At 53.2% G+C, this 20,128-nt stretch overlaps 5 protein-coding genes across 5 annotated transcripts; 4 read left to right on the forward strand and 1 right to left on the reverse strand.

Moving 5' to 3' along the window:
- Positions 1-260: 260 nt before the first annotated feature.
- Positions 261-1,924, forward strand: NCS57_01143200 (EHN domain-containing protein; the record flags this gene model as incomplete). Its single annotated transcript, XM_053061149.1, has 3 exons — positions 261-329; positions 391-512; positions 565-1,924. The coding sequence occupies 3 exons, from the start codon at positions 261-263 to the stop codon at positions 1,922-1,924; spliced, it is 1,551 nt and encodes a 516-aa protein (XP_052909535.1).
- A 532-nt stretch (positions 1,925-2,456) lies between these two features.
- Positions 2,457-5,686, forward strand: NCS57_01143300 (Exocyst complex component Sec8; the record flags this gene model as incomplete). Its single annotated transcript, XM_053061150.1, has 2 exons — positions 2,457-4,978; positions 5,032-5,686. 2 exons carry the CDS (start codon positions 2,457-2,459, stop codon positions 5,684-5,686), a joined length of 3,177 nt encoding a protein of 1,058 aa, XP_052909536.1.
- Positions 5,687-8,521: 2,835 nt separating this feature from the next.
- NCS57_01143400 (SMI1-KNR4 domain-containing protein) lies at positions 8,522-10,208 on the forward strand (the record flags this gene model as incomplete). Its single annotated transcript, XM_053061151.1, has 3 exons — positions 8,522-8,532; positions 8,609-8,661; positions 8,722-10,208. 3 exons carry the CDS (start codon positions 8,522-8,524, stop codon positions 10,206-10,208), a joined length of 1,551 nt encoding a protein of 516 aa, XP_052909537.1.
- A 1,826-nt stretch (positions 10,209-12,034) lies between these two features.
- NCS57_01143500 (uncharacterized protein) lies at positions 12,035-15,848 on the forward strand (the record flags this gene model as incomplete). Its single annotated transcript, XM_053061152.1, has 2 exons — positions 12,035-14,099; positions 14,155-15,848. The coding sequence occupies 2 exons, from the start codon at positions 12,035-12,037 to the stop codon at positions 15,846-15,848; spliced, it is 3,759 nt and encodes a 1,252-aa protein (XP_052909538.1).
- Positions 15,849-16,247: 399 nt separating this feature from the next.
- On the reverse strand, positions 16,248-17,549 carry NCS57_01143600 (uncharacterized protein; the record flags this gene model as incomplete). Its single annotated transcript, XM_053061153.1, has 1 exon — positions 16,248-17,549. The coding sequence occupies one exon, from the start codon at positions 17,547-17,549 to the stop codon at positions 16,248-16,250; it is 1,302 nt and encodes a 433-aa protein (XP_052909539.1).
- Between the last annotated feature and the right edge of the window lie 2,579 nt (positions 17,550-20,128).

Raw genomic sequence — 20,128 nt, forward strand, 5'->3', positions numbered from 1 at the left:
TCCCTTAATACCATGCCTGGCAGATATCACGACAAGGGTGGGCTGGGCGTAAGGATACTTTGTTTTTTGCTGGGATTCGGGGCCAGCTTCTGACTCGCATTTTCCAAATTTCCATCTTTTTTCCTTCGCTTCGTGCCGCTATTCTACCGTGACTTTCGTCGAATTCGCTCTGAGGTCTCTCTTCGGTGAGACGCTGTCTGAAACTTTGACATCTCGCAGCCCCGAGTGGAGTTTTTTGGCCGATCGCGTGTAAGAGGAGCATGGCAGGCCAAGCTCATGACGATCCCGCCGGGGGCTCCGGTGAGGAGATCCAGCCTTATCGCATTCGTGTGAGTTTCGGGCAAGCTTCACTTCACGACTGAGGAACACACCAGCTGATTAGCGAAATAGGTCTCGAGCAAGTATCTCGACATCACCCGCCAGAAGCTCGAGCTTACTCGGCTGCCTCATGAACCCCGCTCAAAGGACTGGTGGGAGCCGAAACCCCAGGTTGAAACATTGGTCGATTACTGGTGAGTTGAGCTCTCGCGATTGTGAGTCTATAACAATCTTACATGATGACAGGCAGGAACAATATTCGTGGCCGGACCACGAAGAGGAGCTTAACGCGACGCTCCCTCAGTTCAGAACCAGCTTCCAGACATCTACTCCGCCGTCGCCTGTCCGGATTCATTTCATTCATGCCCGCTCGCCTCACGCGAATGCGGTCCCTCTTCTCTTGATACCCCCTTTTCCTCTGACCAACCTATCTCTTGGACATCTCGTACGACCGCTGAGTGACCCTGAAGATGCTGGGTCAACACAACCCTTTCATCTGGTGATTCCAGCTTTGCCCGGCCTGGGTTTCAGTGACCCCCTCCCCGGCAACGCTCCTCCGATTTCTTCGACAGTGCAGATGCTGGATGCTCTGATGAAGAGACTGAACTATCCTCTCTACGTCGCTAGCAACGCTGGTTCCGCCTCGGCTTCTCCCGCTGGGATCGACTGGAGACTAGCAAAGCATTTCTCGCATCACTATTCAAAGTCGTGTTTGGGCTTTCACTTTATTGCGCCCCCGCTAAGCGCTCCCAAGCTCAAGGACTCAGCCAGTGAATGGTTCAAGTGGACAGTCGCCCGTGCCTTAACCTCTGGTGTTCTTGGCTACTCCAAGGACGACATCACGGCGACGGTGAAACAGAAGGCATCGCAAGTGGGAAAGGAGAAGTCTGTCAGCAACATTGGCCAAACAGGCCACAGCAACTTTGAACCCAACACGCCGGCATATGCTCTATGCGACTCGCCTACAGGTCTCCTGCTCTATGTACTCAAGGTCCTCCGAACACTGGGTCCGAAGACGGAGCTCACACACAAGGACATCATCACCCTCACACAACTTATATGGCTCCCCGGTCCTGAAGCTGCCTTGCGATTCTGGGCTCAGAGCGCATCCGATTTTGAGCCCGTGGAGACAAAGAAGCCGACGCTAAAGCCAAAGGTTGCGATCACAGTGTTCACGGGTGATGAGGACCAAAATGAGCAACAAAGGACGCTTCCACGACCTGCAAAGACGGCATACGCCTGCCCCAGCTGGGCAAATCCGGAATATCAGGTCGTACATATGAACCGAGCCTCTGGCTCTGTTGGATTCTTGTCCTGGGACCGACCAGAGGTGATTGTGGATGGAGTCAGGGGTCTAGCGAAGGCCATATTGGCCAAAGACAAGAGAATGCAAGCTTCAGAACAACCGGGAGCTACACTTGAAAACCAGCTTGAAGTCAACGGAGATCGGACAGCTCAAGCAGACCTCTCTGGGACGACTGTGCAGGATCCTAATGCCACCCCGGCTGGAGCATCTCCCAAGCCTGCAACAAAGAAACCACTTGAGGATGAGAACCAACACCTCGTTCCTCCGCCAGTCCCGGCGCATGGAGGAAGCTCTCAGTAAGGATAACTATATGTATAGGAAATGGGATAGGGATAGGATATGGATGGTTTAGGATGGGAATGGAGGGCAAAGTAATTTGATACCACGTGTTTTTCCTTGATTTTGGCATTCATTCATTATGAAGTCATTCACTATGAAGTATTTATAATAGCCAAAGAGCATCAACATAAAATATACTTTCAGTCTCTTCTTATTGGAAGAATTGAAGTTGTAGTTGAAGGATCGTGGCTGGTTGCCGTGGTCTGTGCCAGCACATGAAGCGCTGACGGGACGCGCCCAACTGGAGCTCCAGCGGTACGTACTTTGTCGCAACGGCCTCATCAGCTCCGACCCCTCGACTTCGAGCTTAGCAGCGCCTCAACCTCGACCCAAGCCTGTCTCTAATTTGGACACCTACGAGCGACTCTCTGATATACGCAGCATAATACGAAGCTGCCTCCTCTCGTCTTAACGGCGACGATGCGCCTCGAGGCCGCTCATCTATCGTGACATCCCGCCATCTAGCCCACCTGGCCCCAACCCCAATACCATCATGTCGAACCGATACGACCGGTCGTACCGCGAGGGCAACGGCTACGGCAACTTTGGCCGCTCGGGCGACGACTACAGATCCGGTTACCAAGATGGCTACGGAAGCGACCGCTATGGCACGCCGCCCAATCTCCAACAGCCGCGAGCGCCCCCGACGCTTCGACAAATGCCCTCCCGATCGCGTGTGCCGCCAGAGACGAACGCCGAGCGACAGATCACCGAGGTCTTGGATCACATTAAGAGGGAATGGCCTTCGATGTGCCAGGACGACTGCGTTCCCGTCCAGCTGGCGTTGCAGCTCCTTGACAGCAGCTCGGTTGGCCGCGCGCACGAGTACAGCCAGTTCCAGCAGTCACACAACTACCTGCAAGAGTCCCTAAAGGGTATCGTCCATGAGCATCACCAGGGCTTCAACAGTTCGATCGGTACCTTCCACAAGATCCAGAGCAGCATCCAGCAGTCCCAGAAGCGGGTCCGCGCGCTCAAGGAGTCGCTGGCCAACTCCAAGACGAGCCTCTGCGCCACGGATCCAGAGCTGAAGAAGCTATCCAAGACTTCACAGGAGTTTGATACGCTTGTGCAGACTCTCAACGAGCTGGATGACCTACGAGCGGTGCCTGATCAGCTAGAGGCTAGAATATCTGAGAAGCGGTTCTTGACGGCAGTAGAAGTGCTCCAGAATGCGCTTCGAAAACTGAGGAAACCTGAGCTGGACGATATTGGTGCTCTTAGCGACTTGCGGAGCTATTTGGCCAACCAAGAGACAGCTCTGATGGATATTCTTGTGGAGGAACTGCATGAGCACCTCTATCTCAAGTCTCCATACTGCCAGGAGAGATGGCAGAACCTGGCCAAATCACAGGGCGCCTTTACTGAGGGTTACGTGGATACGAAGCCCATCACGCCTTTCCATGTTATTCTTGATTCTATCGATGTCGACAAGACATTGACAGAGGACCCTATGAAGAATCCCGAGGCCGACACTTTTTACTATATTGGTCTGCTGGTGGAATCTTTGAACAAGCTTGGTCGATTACAGAACGCCGTGGAAACCCTTAAGCAGCGGCTACCAGTTGAGCTATTTGGAATCGTCAACGAGACTATCAACGAGGTGGACCAGCGACACCCAAGTTCGCTGCGAGGAGGATCAACCAAGGGCGATGGACTGCATGTCTATGGTACCCGCGAGACACATATGCGAGCAGACGTCATTTATGATCTTCTCTGGTCCCTGTACGGCAAGTTCGAGGCGATCGGAGAAGGCCATCGTGTCTTTCACGAGTCTATCAAGGTCCTTATTCGACGAGAGGGTGCTGGTAATAACAGCGCTCTTCTCGGCAGCTTCAAGGAGTTGTGGAATCTTTACCAGAACGAAATCAGGTCTCTGCTGCACAACTACGTCACAACGGACGCAGATGTCTATCAGTTCGACTCGCCAAACCCAGGAAATGCACTCAATGGCAAAAAGGATATTCGTGAGCATCTGTTCAAGTTCTCAGAGGCCAACACAAAGTCTATTGTAATGACGACCGAGTACGACGCTCTGGACGGCATCATCCAAGACGCTGTTCCTGGTCTGGGCTCACGAAAGGACAAGAAGCACCGAAACGCGTACGATGGAGGCAGAAAGGGAGGCGACGCCGGTTATGGAGCCAGTCACCAAACGACGGGCTCGTACAAGTCTCTGGTGGAACCTAGTGTTTTCAACATGAGTCTACTACTACCGCCCACGTTGGTATTCTTGCAGAGGCTCAAAAACATTGTGCCTCCTGGGTCGGATCTCGCGGCGAGCACGCTTACAACATTCTTGGATAACTTTTTGGTCAACGTCTTTCAGCCACAGTTGGACGAGACCCTGACCAAGCTAAGCGACACTGTGTTTGGAGAGGTGGACGCCTTCTCGCAAGACCCGGCCTGGAGCCAGGTGGCGCGCCGGCCTGTGTTCCGAGGAACGACGGCCTTCTTTGAGGTTGTGACTGCGTTCTGTCGCATGCTGGGCACGATTCCACCCGACCAAGCACTCAGCTCACTGATTGTGACCCAAATGATGCGATACTACGACCGCTGCTTCAGCTGGTACAAGTCGCTTGTGGTTAAAGCTCAGGAGCAGTCTGGAGAGCTTGACAATGGCAACCTAAGGGCTTCCGCGCGGTTCTCACTGGAGCCAGGCGATATTCAGGAAACAATGAAGAGGTTGTGGACGGCAGATGAGATGGACTGGGAGTTGGCAGAAAAGGAGATACATCAGTTGATGGAGCTCACAGATGATGCGCCTCTTGAGTCGGGGGATATTATTCAGGACCGAGATTCAATCTCGTCGTTCTGTCTCTTGTACACCAGCATGAAATGGCTTGCAGTCAAGATTGCAGGCTTGCGGCAAATCACGATGCACGAGACGGACACGTCACGGCAGCAGAACCTTCCTCGACACTCGAGCCGCCGATGGACTCTAATGAATGACCCGAACAAGGCCACTGCCGAAGATGGTCCCGTGTCACTGCCGCTGACGCAGGAGACTGTGCAGTAAGTTGAGCAACCATGGACGTTGTCAAACATGAATACTAATCAAAGTTTAGAGCGTTTGACAGCATCGTCTCGTCCTTTGAGGAGCTGGCAGGGACAGCACTGCTCACTCTTCACATGGAGATTCGGTGCCGCATAGTGCACTCGTTGCGCATCGCCTTGTCACCCCAGGTGGCACCATACCTCCTGGATCAGGAAGTGAGCGAGCCTGATCCGCAAATCCTAAACCTCAACTCGGAACTGGTACTCTTTGATGAGACGGTGGCCAAGTACCTTCGAGACAAGGAGATTGCCTTTATCAGGACTGGCCTAGGTCTTCTGATCAACTGCTACCTGGTGAGCAACGCCTGCAAGGCATCGCCGATGAACGCCAAGGGCTGCGGACGGATGCAACTCAACATCTTGGTGCTGCAGCAGAACCTCAAGAACGTGGAGGAGGGCGTGGACCTGGCACGGGCAGCAAACTACTTTTCACTGTACGAGCAGGGGGCGGACGCGATTGTGGAAAAGGCAAAGGAGGACAAGGAGCAGCAGCGAGGCAACAGTGCGCAGGACCCGGACAACTTTTCGTACGACGAGCTCAAGGCGCTCGTTGAGCTCTGCTACAGCGAGGCGATGGCGAACCCAGAGCGCGGTATCGCGTCGGCGGCTCAGAGGCAGATGACGGATAAGCTGCTGGGGCTGAGCGAGCACATGTGGCAGACATAGTTTTATATGGAGAGTCGTGAGAAGTTGGTGATGGAGTTGACGGCTTGGGCGATTTTGATGGGCGATGTAAGTGGCGGTAGATGCAAAGCAGCGTGTGCAATACATTCAGTTCAAGGTTGATCAGGAGCAAATGCCGATATGAGCTGTGACTACAGGAGGTCTTTTCAAGCAATCATTCAAGCAAGCGAGTTACAGTACAGGCACAAGGACAAGGACGCACTTATGCGTTGTCAAAATGGCTGTAACCATGCGTGCCGGCCACGCGACATGGATGCACGTCCCATTGATGAATGACGATGAATGGCAGACACAAACAAAATCAATCAATCAATCATGCAGCTCGTGGGTGCGGCCTTTTGTGAAACAGTCCAGACGAAACATGGAAGCCAAAGAAAGAGGGCCGCCACACGACGCTTGTTATGCACAACTGGGCGCCTACAGACAAACAGAAAGGTGCGAAAGCAAGCCTCGAATGCGGGGGAGCCTCACGTCAGCTTTTCAAGAGGCGGCTTTTTGCGAGATCAGATCGATGGAGCTAAGATAGTGTGCAGATGGTGTTGTACGCAGTATGTGTGTAATTCTTCATCCACGGGTTGCCGTGATGGAGTCAAGATGTGCCAGCAAGTGACAACGGGATGTGGCAAAGGAAAACACGTCGTCCTTGCTGGAAAATGCCAATGACGACTACAGTTGAGGGGAATAGGGGGTTGGTTTGCTCGCTGTCATTAATTATATCCGTGCAGAAAGAGAGAGACGTTGGGAGAGTCCAGGGAACAGGGGTTGTGGTCGACGAATCGGTGAGGGAGATGTGTCAGCGGAGCAGGAAGGGTTTTTGACACAAACCAGTCAGAGCCATCGAGATGGATGTTTCCAGCAGAACCAAGCTTTTTCGTGGATCCCAGGGGGGCATTGGAGTTGAAAGATGGGGAGGGGGATAGGGGGCATGAAGAGGACCAGAAATAGGATAGGGAGTGGAGAATGGGTGAGGATGGACTTGGCGGTCTACAGCCATCTCAAACAGATCCGAAATGTCCATTTCATTTAAAAGGCTCTTTGTTGGAGAGGAGAGAGTCTGATGAATCTCTTATGTAGCATGTTTGGTCAAAAGAGATTGATCCATCATGCTCCACCCACAGTTCAGCTCGCATTGTCATGCCGTCCATGGGATGGTTTGTCGCAGAATTGGGGGGTGTGAGAGACCCCTAAAAAGCCACGGGCGTTTTTTGCAGCGGCTGTGGACATGTTCCAACGGATGGATGCCTTCATTTGCGCCTCTTTTTTTTTTTTTTTTTTTTCGACTCGGCAACCGCAACAAAGGGCTTCTTGAAGCAAAGAATTCAAGCTTGCCAGCCCCTGAGGCTTGCGGTTCATGTGGAACCCTCCAAGCAAGCAAAGCAGAGCTTGTCTTGTTCCATACGACCCTGTTCCTCGCTGGCGTGTACCTTGCATGCCCCGTCCGTGTGCTAGATGCAAGCCCGCTCCCGCGCTGGCCGTCTCAAACCCGGGTTCAGGGAGGGTTTGTGGATTGGAGGGGGGCTAAGAATAAGGCCCAGCGCCAGAAGCCCGGCCCAGGGGATCTTGAGGAAGTTTTGTAACGGGCGCCAGGTAGAGTAATAGCTTAGAGTTTGGTTGTTTCGCGGGGGAGATAAAGAAGGATGGGCGTTGGAAGAAGCTTCTTGATAGATTCGGTATATCGTATTGTTATTATAGAGAGTCTACAGATACAGGATGTCCATCCAGATCGCCCAGGCCCGTATCAATCATCCCAAAGCCAAATCAGAGGCTAGCCAGGGGTCCTCGACTCCTCATTTATCAATGCCACCTAATCAAGTCTTCTTTTTTAGTTCCATCCTTTCTATTTCGGAGCCTCTCCCGCCCGGGGGCATCCCATCCCCTTTCTCTTGCTGCAGCACCTCCTGCCAGGTCCTCCCATCTCCACTTTGACAATCTGCCCAAGCAGCCACTCACCGTCCTTGACCGTCCCATCTGCTTTCGTTCTCTTCGCTCTCTTTTCCTTTCCTTTTACACTTCGCTATTGGAGCACGGTCAATCTCTTGTCCATTCAGGGGCTTCCAGCACGTCCTATACCGCCTGTGGCCCCCTAGCACTGCGCTGGCACTTGTAGCGGGCTTCCATCACTGCCAAAACCAAACCCCCAGTGCTGGCCCAGTTAGCGAGTGAGACATCTCGTCGTTACCTTGGACAGTAAACAACAAAGCCAAAGCTCCCTCAGGAGGCCCAGCCCACCTCACCTCCAGTCACCTACATCTATCCACACACATCCACATCCATCCCATCCCACATACCCGCGTCCCGACCAACCGACCTCCCGCCATTCCCAGGGTCTCGTCTCGTCTCTTCTCTTGCGCTCTAGCTTCTTTTTCCTTTTCTCTCTCCTTCATCATCCCCATCATATTTGCGCCTCACCATTTTTTTCTCTCTGCAGCAGCAAAAGCAACTGGACCGTCCTCCATCGTCCGAGAGAGGCGCCGCAGTAGACCGACCCCACGCGTCCGAGCGGAACAGCCACCTTTCTCCCTCTCCAGAGCTCCATTCGCTCGTTCCCCTGGATTTCGGACTTTTTGGACTTTTCGGCGTCAATCCTCCAAAACCTACATCACCTTTTTCGCCAAACCCCGTCGCCGACTTCCTCTGCATCGCCTACTCCGTTGCCGAACCCTTCTCCCTCCCGCCCCGTGATCGCGACGGCGGCCACCGCGGCCATAACCACTTTTCCCCTATTCTACCCTTCACGACCGCGGTTCCCCAGCAAAGGGCTCTTGTCCACCCTTTCCCGCCTCTCTTTCTGGCCCGGAGCCCCCTGCTGCCGCCATCATGGCCAACTCGTGAGTCTTAAACCCCCTGGATGCCTTCAATCCGCAGTCGCCTAGGTCGACCGTTGCTAACCACTCGATCAAACAGCATCGGTGCCACCATCCGTGGTTTCTGGCATACCATGACCAGCTATGACAGACGTACGCGCGCCCTGATTATGCATCTCATTACCGTGAGGCCCACAGACTAAACGATTCTAGATTCCACATACGATTCCCCCTACCGAACCGGTCGCCATGTCCCCCTCCAGAACGGGAGGAATGGCATCATGACTGGCGTGGCCACCGCCTCCGATTCCCGAGCCGACATCACATCACCCTACTCCGACGATACCGGTCGAGCATCGCCCTTGCCGCCTGATGGCCGTTCGCCCTCGAATACCCCTTATTCCCCTGGCCTGCGCTCTCTCGGCGCGCGCAATGCAAGCCAAAGCGACGGCTTCGAGGTCCAGAGCCCAGGCGATGTTCAGATGCAGAACTTTTCCGACGGTCTCCCTCCCGCTCCCCCAGTTGCTCACTCCTGGAGGCGGATAGATGCTTGGGCTGATGAGAACTACCCCGAACTTTACGATCAGCTTTGTGAAGGCGCCACCAATAACGATTTGAATGATTTGGAGCACCAGCTCGACTGTTCACTCCCCCAGGACGTCCGAGATTCTCTCATGATTCACGATGGCCAAGAACGAGGAGGAAACCCAACAGGAATCATTTTTAGTCACATGCTGCTTGATTGCGAGGAAATTGTGCAGGAGTGGGATAACTGGAGGACTGTCAACCACCAATACTTGCTCGAGACATCAGTCGCTAAACCCGCCACTCCGTCAAAGGCTTTTGGTGGAAGCAATGAGGCGTCATCTTCGAGGCAAGGCGCTGCCGCTGGCAACAACCCTGGCGTGTGGCGACAAGACCTTATCTCTCGCCAGGACTCGGTTCCTCCCAACAGCGTCCAGAAGGCATATGCCCATGCCGGCTGGATTCCCCTGGTGCGTGACTGGGGCGGCAACAACCTGGCTGTCGATGTTGCGCCCGGTCCTGGTGGTCAGTGGGGTCAGATTATCCTCTTTGGCCGCGATTACGACACCAAGTACGTGGTAGCCCGCTCATGGGCTGCATTCCTGGCTGTTGTTGCAGACGATCTCAACAGCGGCAAGTGGTATGTGGACGAGGAGACAAACGAGCTCAAGCTGCGAGAGTTTAAGGAGGCACGAGTTGAGCCTTCGTATTTCAGCATTCTGCGGTGGAGAATGGACCAGAAGTATGGACGACGGGCCCCTTCGAAGCGAAGGTCGATGGGACCCAAGCCAAACTCCCCGCTTGGCTCCCGCTCCTCTTCGCCGTACGCCAGCGGTGGAGAGAATGGCGAGGGTCGTGGCAGGTCTATGCAGCTCCTCAGCGGATCGTCTCCCCTGGCAAGTCCGATGCGACCTGGTTATGGAAAGGCAACTCCCTTGAGTAGAGTCACGGAGGAGACAGTAATTCCCGAGCTCGCCAGCGCAAACATCGAGCCCGAGAAGCTCGTCGAGGTCGAGACGCCAAGGCAAAGCGGCGAAGGCAAGGCACCCAAAGTCAGTACCAATCTGCCCCGGGTAGAATCGGACCTCCTCAAGATTGAGGAAGAGCCATCGCCCAAGGTGAACGGCAAGAAGCCCGAGGTAGCGGAGGATTCGATGAAGACGATCGAGATCTAAGCACCGAGCATCGGGCAGCACATTTTTGCAACAGAGAGAAAAGCACCGAGGACTGGCATACAGGGACGACGATTGCATGAGACTCTTTTTTATTTATTTTCAACTATTGCGACGGCTCCACGGAGAGGCGACTCTTGACATGGTACACACAAATTTGGCGTTAAGGGCGTCGTGCGAAACACGCAAGAATCCGTTGTTGACCTCTTGGAGAGGCACCTATTTTCCTTTTCTTCTATCGCGCCAGCCGTGTCTCCTTTGACTCAGGCATGGCAGCACATAGAACAGCATACAGGCTTTCTACTATATCATGGAAGCCCTTTATTTAGTCTCGCAAGCAGGATGGCATGGGTGGGTGGTGGTCTGGAACAGCCAGGGCTATTGTGCTGAATTGATGATCCTCTTGTAGAGATAGGATTGACGTTAATCATTGTATGAATAAGAATCACGTTTCAGTTCAGTTGGTGTTTCTTCATGTTACACAAAGTGAGCTGAGGTTGATGTTGGCTCATGACAGTGACAGGCATGGATGCACGATCCTTGGGAGGTTCGTGCAATTCTGAGACAGGGCAGGAGTGGGCAAACAGAGTGATGAGTCAATAATCTGGAACTTGTTCAAGGCTCGAGGCCTGTTCCTTGGTGATGGGAGAACATGATATCGTCGAGTTGACCGAGTTGCCAGTTTAGGGTAGTTGGTGTCACACTTGACGTCTGATGATCTCGCTGGTTTATGTGAACCAAACACATAAAGGCCCGTCAGAATAGTATATCTGCTTTTAGGGTTTAATTTTTGTCGGTTTAAAATCTATCCTGGGTTCGTGGCGTGTTACACGACCTTTCAAATTCATGTAGGAGCTTTGAATTGATTGCCATAGCCAACACTAACATCTGATGCCCGACCAACATGGAATGGTAGGGAAGAGAGAATAAGACAATAGCGGTGTAAGAAACTTATTTATAAATTTAAGACCCTCGATTAAACTTTTCACCTCTTCTCGAAAGGGATACCGCAGTCTTCACCTCGACCAAGTCACCTCAACTTCAGTATCGACATCACCAACAACTTCCACATGTCAACCAATCAAATCTCGCCATGCAACATCTACCCCTTGCAGATCTCTACTCTAGCCCGCCACACGAGTCCAAAAGTGGAAAAGCGCCGGCGGCTAGCGCCCGTCCAACCGCAATGTCGAATTAGCCGCCGCCAACTTTCTTGAGCAAGACACAAGAGGAACAACGACAACCCTTGTGTTTTTTTTGATATTGGGGTTTTCGTTGTTTGTTGGCCCCCAGGGTTACCCAATGACTTGGAACCGGTAGATTTGTTCCGATTCCCTTCGTGACCTTGGTCTCATGCGGGGCCGAACCGTGCTTCTGGAACTCGGCTATGCACGATTTGTTGTCCCGGCATGTTTTGCTTGCTAGGATGAGGTCTTGACTAGACTGAGCCTCTAAGCAGCAGATCCAAGACAGAATCAATGGAATTGGCTGGGACAGCGCTTAGGGAAAGGAGTTTGCGTCGTATCGGAAGCTGCCGAGCATTTGGGAATGGTCCAGTCATCGTCATGATGGAGTCTAGACTAGCGATGCAGGCTGGGCGAAATCTCACTCGACGGTCTACCGCTTGCTTGCTTGCTTGCATTGATGGTGCTGTTTAATCGAGACGGCTGAATTCTCCACTGAGTGGCTGCCATGACCATGGTATTAACACGTCCGTCTCGCCCCCCCGCGATTGTAGTCTGACACTTCTTCGTCTCTGTCTCTCTCCTGGGTGGCTGGCCACTCGTTTCCTTTGTATCCCCTTTCCTTTGTAACAACTCTAATTCGCAATGGCTAGCTGGGAGGCTGCAGCTCTCAAGCTGCAGAGCCACGTCGCTGTCACCTCCGACCCTAATTCCCTGGATAAGGATAAGTGTCTACCACCACTGCCACTCCAACAAAAGTCGACCGTCACCACCAAGATCGAAGCTATCACCTCTAAACAAGACTCGAACTCGACGAAAGGATGGAAACCACTCTCGTTATCGACGCCTATACTTCTTGCTGTCATCGCATTGACGCTACTCCTCGCCGCCGCCGTCGAGACGATAGCACAGCGGAGTGCTGCACAGGGGGGACTGGCTTTATCACCGACGCTGGATGATTTGCCGGGATATGCCAAGTTTAGTTACTTGTATGTGCCGACTATCATTGCTGTTTTGTACAGTATGATATGGAGTTGGATCGATTTGGATGTCAAGCGGATGCAACCATGGTTTGAGTTATCGAAACCGAAGGGGGCGACGGCAGAGAACTCGCTGTTTCTGGATTATCAGTATGATTTTGTGGCCTTGGTTCCCTTCAAGGCTGCCAGAAGCAAGCATTGGCCTGTTTTCTTTGGCGGAACAGCTATGGTAATCGTTTTTTGGGCGCTCACTCCCTTGCAGAGTGCTCTTCTCGGCACGGGCATTGTGAAGCAGACGGAATCAACAACCATCGCAACGAGATCACAGTTACTTCCGGTCTCGCAGCATGTATCAGTACTGGATCCAGAGTTTCTCAACACCGGATACGCGATAGGATGGCTTGGTCAGCAGTTCCCCCCTTTTACGACATCGAAATACGCTCTGCTTCCCTTTTACGCAGACAAGAGCCCAGAGATTGCCAAACTCCAGACCAACGTTACAATTCAGTCCAATGTGACGGCCGTGACGACCAAGATGTGGACGGAGCTGAATTGCTGGCCTGCTGAGATTGAGAGAAGCGGTCCAAGATCAAGCGAAGCCTTCAACTTCCTCAACGGCCAGGGTTGCAACGCTTCAGTCACATTCGGAGTGACGGCAAAGCGTAAGATGCTATACATTGGCTACGACACTAGCCCTTACTCGGATTTCTGGCTTGGTACCCCTACCTGCCCGAGAACTCCCAATTCAACGCACCAGTTCCTGGCAATCTGGGCAAAGGCTGTCCCCGTTGACTGGGATCCTAGCCCAAGTTTCAACATCACGGCACTGTTCTGTCAACCACAGTACTACAAACAGAAAGTTCTCGCAACGGTAAAGTCGCCGTCCCTCGAACCATACAGCTCCTTGATACAGGAACTATCTCCGCGGGAATCTCTTTCGGAGAAAGAGTTCAACTCCACAGCGTTCGAGTTCCTTCTCGCAAACGGGATGGCACAGAAGCCTATTGTCAGAGACTACCCATTCAATGCAGTTGTTGAGCAACACCCTCGACTTAACTACACCAACTTTACCTTTCCGGTTTCTAATATGGTGGGCTTTGCTCTGGCAGGAAAAGATCTGCCACCTGACGATTACGTGCACACGGAGGTGCTACACAAAGCGTACAACGATGCCCACCAGTACTTGTTCTCGGTCGCCATGACAAGCCTCTTCATGAACTCGACCGATTTCTCCAACAAAACGGCCTCGATCGAGTACTTTATGGCTGGAGTGTTGGTTAGCAGGACATTCGCGACGGCTGTTGAATGCATACTGGTTGTCGTTGCGATTTTCACAGCCGTTGTGCTGCGGTTTTGTCGAAGCGCACATAGCAAGTTGCCGCTTAACCCTTCTTCGATCACACGATACATCGACTTCTTTGGAAACAGCCCCGAGCTTTTGCGAGCATTTCGATCCATGGACTATGCCGACGATGAGGCGCTGCTTAAGGAATTCAAGGGAGACGAGTTCAGGCTTGTCTCCGACGCCCCCCCTGGGCGTGTTCAAGTTGTCATGAACGCGGCCTTCCAGGAGACTGATTCAGATGAAAAGTCTACCATACGGAGAGGCTATTACGACCCTGTCCGGCCTTTGGTGCTCAAGACATGGGTGGGAATGGTGTTTGTGGCGATTCTCATTGGTGCCATGATTTTTATTTCCTACTTGAAGCAACAAGAGGCTTCGCTGAATGGTTAGTTAAGTTTGCTTGTGCGAGTATTTCCTCACCCTGGCTAACGGTTGATTAGGATTGATTCGACCATCTGAGAACTTTGAGGTTTTACAGCTTCTCGAGAATTATATCCCCACCATCTTCGCGACACTCATCGAGCCATTCTGGGTCCTCCTGAATCGCCTGCTTTGTGTCCTGCAACCCTTCAAAGACCTCTGGGAAGGGAAGACCCAAGCCGCCACTTCGATTGATACGACCTACACCTCCATTCCCCCTCAACTCGTGTTCTTGAGGGCCATCAAGTCAAAGCATTTCGTGCTCGTTACGGTTTGCGCCATGGCGCTTCTTGCGAACCTCCTCGCCGTTGGTCTCGGTTCTCTCTTCAACGAAAACTTGATGACGGCAACTTACCCAGAAACGATGGTCCCGGCTTTTGCCCCCCGATTCGACAATGCATCGGTCTTTGACTTCTTTTCATTCTTGAACGAGAATCTCGTTACAACGAATCAGTACCAAGACCACATGTACGTGGCAATGGCCAACATCTCGTCTGGGACCATCCTCCCACCTTGGATCTCCCAGGAATACTACTTTCAGAGGTACAAGTTCAAGAACCCAGACGGAAACAGGACCGAGGATGTCTACACTGTAAACACGAGAGGCTTTGGAGCCGACGCCAACTGCACAGCCGTGTCCGCCATCAAGTTGCCGATTTACAAGGAGCAAATCGACCGATATCCTACGAAGATCAAGGATGAGAGCCAATGTTCTACCGTGGATGACTTTATTGGGTTTGCCGGTCCGGAAATGCGTCAAGCAGGCAACAATCGATCTACTGGCGTCTCGGCTCTCGAGTACAGTCGAACAGTCGACAGGACTTTTGGACCAGCGCCTTGTGGCAGGTCCTTGACCCTGGGATGGGGTCGCAATGCAGCTGCAGAGAACGTCAATGGTACCGTCGAAGCCAGCTTCATGATCTGCCGTCCCATCTTCAAGACCGCGATGTTCAACGTCACGATCGACTCATCAGGACACGTTATCTCTTACAAAAGAACCAGTGACCTTGAAACAAGCCTGAAGTACGCCGACTCAGGAGTTCACACCGACAAGATATTCCAGAATGTCAATCATCAATGGAACGAGGATCCTCGATGGCACAACGATACAACCACAAGAGACTGGATGAACCATCTGCTGATGGTTACGACGGGATCAAGGGCCGCTCTTGACCCAAGCAAGCCTGTCCCAGACACAAAAGAATTGATACCCGCTGTGTCTAATATATATCGCCGCGTCTATGCCATTATGCTAGGCCTAAATGAACAGCTCTTCGAGAGCAACGAGAAGGAGAACTCTATCACCGCCATTCGGCATACGAGGGAGACCCGCATCTTCATGGAGCAGGCATCCTTCATCATTACCATGACGGTGCTTGCCATGAACACGGTTGCTGCCCTATTGTTCTACATCAAGGCTGTGGCGTTTGTGCTGCCACGCATGCCAACAACTCTTGGCTCCATCATCGCATACATTGCCCCGAGTCGTCTCGCTGCTCCGGGCTATAGAGACGCACCAGGCCATAGCTCCCGCACCATCAGTTTCGGGAGATACATAGGGAGCGACGGGGAGGCGCACATCGGAATTGAAGCAGATCCTCACGTTGTTCCTGTGAATCCGTTATCCCTCGGGGTTCGGAACGGTTTCTTGGGCTTGTTTCGGAAGCAGCCTCAAACTAAAGAGCAGCCAATACGATCAGACACTTGGCTGTGACCTGTTCGCATAGAAAATAAGGCCGCTGTCAAACTCGGAGAGCTAGAGTGCTTACCTATGTACTTGGTTACATGAGATTCAGATATGACATACAACTAATAGAGCCATACTAATTTGTTGACATGATGATAAACATGTCCGTCTTTCTAGATTACTTACGAGTTTCTAGTTTAGTTGCGAATAGAGAGTCACGACAAGAGAAGATGTGAGTAGGATAAAAATATCTGATGCTTTGTCTTTTTCATGGTTGGTAGGTACATGCCCCTTAAAGCGTGGCCGCAAATGTAAAATCTACAAAATTGAAATGTTTTCCAAAAAGAAGTGTCTTCCAAGACGCCCAGCCAAATCCGTTACCCAATCCCAAGTTCCCCAATCCAGTCCTAGTAGTAAGAAATGCGTTTAGCCACGGAAGCGACGGACACGGCGCATGGCACTCTCGCCCCTCTTGGCAGTGAGGCCAATGTCAGCGGCCTGGCCTGGTGTGCAAGACACACCACCAGAGAGGGCTTGGGTAGCAGTCCAGGCACCGCTGGCACAGCGCTGGAAGGATGAGCCACCAATACAGTTCCATTCACCCTCGTTGGTGCAGGCAGTTCCAGCGGCGAAACCACCGCTAGGAGAACCAGAGCCAGAGTCAGCACCATCGCCGGAGCCAGAACCACTATCAGACTCAGAGCCATCACCGGATCCGTAGCCAGGGGCAGCGGGGGCAGCAGTAGTTGTAGGAGGAGCCTGGGTGGCAGCGGGCTCCTCTGCGGCGGGTTGGGACATAGCGGGCTGAGACATGGCAGGCTGAGACATGGCAGGCTGAGACGCGGCAGGCTGGGATGCAGCAGGCTGAGAGACAGTGATGAAAACACCACCGGGAACGCTCTTCTCAGGAGCCTGAGTGGGCTGAGGCGCTTGAGTTGGCTGACCACCGGAGCCACCAGTAGCAGTGGGAGCGTCATTGCCACCGGTAGAGGCTGGAGAGTCGTTGCCACCGGTAGGAGCGGGAGCGCTGCCACCAGAACCAGCCTTGCAACCATCTCCGCTGGGCGCCGCGAAAGAGTCAGTGGCGCCGTTGAACTTGTCGACGTCCTCTCCAGGGTTGGGGAACTGGACGTCGGTATCGGCGAGAACCTCACACTGGTTACCGATGTTGGCAACGAACATGTCAGGGAGAGAGTCGAGGTGACCCTTGGAACCACCGGAACCGGTAACGGTGAGAGGTGCACAGTTCATGTACATCTCACGGTTGCCAACCTTGTTGAACCAGGTCCAGGCAAGAGTGTAGTCACCGGCAGCCAGCTCCTTGGGGATGGTAAAGTCGTACTTGTAGGGGTCTTCAGCATCGGCGTTGTCGCCCATGTTTCCGGCCTGACCCTTTGCAGGGCAGCCTCCCTCAATGGACTTGATGACCTTCCAAACCGAGTTCTTGTCGGGGTTCTTGTCGGTAGTGATCGAGACTTGGCATGAACCACCGCCGTGGACAGCTTGGCCAGTGAAGGACAGTTGCTGGGTGCTGCCTTGGGCATAGACATTGCTTGCACCCTGAGCATCGTAAACACCGGTGCGCTGCTTACAAGGGAAATCAGAGCCATCTGCAAGCAGGGGACCATTGTTCAAGTTCGATTTGCCGTAGGGGACAGGGTTGCTCATGAGCATGTGAGCGCTGGCAAAGGAAGCCAGGCTGGCGAGAGTGAAAGTCTTCGCAAACATTTTGAATGAGGGAGTGAGTCTAAACGTTCCAGACGATAGATTCGTAGTTGAGAGTCGTGAGATTGTCGTCAAGACAGTGTCGAGTATGGGTATAGGACAAAGAGTCGTAGCTCGACGTGTGGTATCGTTAACCAAAGGATAGTAATGCACCAGGCAATACGTGAAGAGGGAGAGTGGTTGAGAATGAAAGTAAAGGACTAGCCTTTGTGAAAGAGAAAAGGAAGGAATGGAAATGTCGTTGCGACAATCTCACTTGAAAGGACTGACTGAAGACTTTTGAAGTCGTTGGTGAGAAGAAAGGGAACTTGTGTGCGGTGACGGGGTCGTCTTATATGGACCAGAGTTCACGAGAAGGACTGGACACCAGAGCTCCTAGGAGAGACGCAAGCGGGAGGACAGTGCCGACGGATGCGGGCCTCTGCAACTCAGAAGCCGATCATGGTGGACTGCATCCCCCATGCCGGCATGGAAACGGCACGTTTCCTTCGTCCACAGCCACTCAGTTGACTCAATGCGCTTGAACCGTTCTGTTTCGAAGCACGCCGGACGGGCTAGGGCGTCGTGGCCAAGAGGAAGATTTGCAGTGCCGTGCCCATGATAGGCTGGAGGCATCGTTTCAAGAACCATCCCGTCACCAAACAAAAGTGTGAGTGGACTGGGCCTATACGCACCCCAGAGCCTAGACGACGTTCGAGCCCCTGACTAGCGACTCAGGCGTTTACCAGGGATCGTTTCTTCTCAAAAAAGAAAGAGTTTGCAGTAGGTGAGAAGCGAGTGTTGAGCGTCGTCTCCCCTTGTCCAGCTGCAAGGCGCCTCTGCGCCGCATGCAGACGGGTTCCTGGCATTTCTGAGCCACACGAAGACATGATTCGTAGTGCTGCTTCATGCCGTCAGCTTAGCGTAGGCCGCCGATGAGTGGCGAGGAAGCTGAGTGCGGTGTAGCGATGACTGAGAGGCCATGTGGTTGGTGTGGACTGAAGTCCTCTCGGCACGCTCCAGTCGGGCGGCCGCCAATCAGGCCAGGTCGAACCGAGAGTCTGGGAGGACGTCCGCCACAGAATGGGGACGTTGGGGTCTCATGCGGCCACCGGGTCTCCCTCGTCTCCAACGTCATGGGACGGCGTAATGGGGCTCTGGGCATTGGGCTCTGAGCCTCTCATCCCCGGCAGAATCCCCCTGCCTTGAGGTTTTCAGAGCACTGACTCCTGCGGCAGCTCGCAGAGGAGAATCTCAAAAGATCTCGACGTTCAGGGGCTGCTCGTTTGCCTCAGTGATCCGGGCTCGTCGACAAGTCAATGCATTGTTCGTGCTGTCCCTGAGGTGGCTGTCCGTCGTCCCCCGCCAGCCATTCCAAGAATACGACCCTGGTCGGCGGGGCCAGATGCCAATCAGGGGGTAAATGACAGGGATACAAGGCTGGACGGCAAGGGTCGGACCAGCCGATCGTATCGAAACGGATTAGCGGGTGACGAGCCACAACCAGTCGGCCATCACCACTCTGCCAAGCCTCAAACGTTTGTCGACTGTGAGACGGGACGACTGCCGAAAAGATGGATAGATGCTGCGCGGTGAGGACACTTGCTTGCGTTCGGGCACAGGCCGTGTCAACGGAGGTGCTCTAGCACCTGACGGCTTCTAGACTGACATCCTTGGTGAGACTTGGGACTATTGACGACTCAGCTCCGAACGAGTGAGCCATTATTGTTGCCATCACAAGCCAAGCTTGAGGCCTGTGGCCCAATCCCCTGAGAGATCGCCGTCATATCAGGGGTTCAGTAGATCTCGAGCCTGACAGCCTTCACGCGTGGCCCTAGAACAGTCTGAGACTGAAAATGTCTCCTGACACTCCTCCCCCTTTAGGCGGTTACTCCGCAGCGGTAAGGGGGTTTGCAAGTCGGAGAGTTTTTTCTTCGTTTTCCTGTCCTCCTAGACCTAGTGAAACAGGGCTAGTTTCATGGACGTCCCTTCTTCTTGGTGTCTCTGAGCTCTACAATGAAGCCAATCACACGTGGAGGGTGTCATTCGGACGGGTTCGGTGATTTGCAGGAGCCAAAGTCCCAATGGTCTCGGCTGCCGTTCTGCCGCAGGGAGGATCGTGATGTTTCGCGTTTTGGTGTTTTGGTGTTTTGGCTGAGTTGGTGGTGGTGTTTTAGTGGAGTTGGTTGGTTGGATAGGTATGGCCATAGCCGCCCGGAGGCATCCGAGCTCCGTACTTTCCTGACGTGGCGGGCTGACAGAGGTGAGATAGACCGCCTGAAAATAGTCATCAATAGGTGGTTTTTAGTGTCTGAATGCCTGCAACCCGTTCTGCAGCCCTCCTCTGATATGCCCAGCCCCTCGTGTCTTGCCCTATGGCATCTGATGTAAGGAACGCAGGAGCCGTCTAGTCACTGGATGCCTCGGGCGCATCCTGATATCCAATCGCAAAGACGTTGTGACGCCAGATCCAGCTTGGCGATGCTGTCAGCAAACATTTCTTGCTTTGATGCATTCTGATCAAGACACCAATAGCTGGTCTGCTATAGTCGCCCGAAAGGCCTCGCGTTCAAGTTGCCACTTTCCTCGTGACCACGAGCATC

Source organism: Fusarium keratoplasticum, chromosome 9 (assembly GCF_025433545.1).
Source record: "Fusarium keratoplasticum isolate Fu6.1 chromosome 9, whole genome shotgun sequence".
In the NCBI taxonomy this organism is placed as follows: Eukaryota; Fungi; Ascomycota; class Sordariomycetes; order Hypocreales; family Nectriaceae; genus Fusarium; species Fusarium keratoplasticum.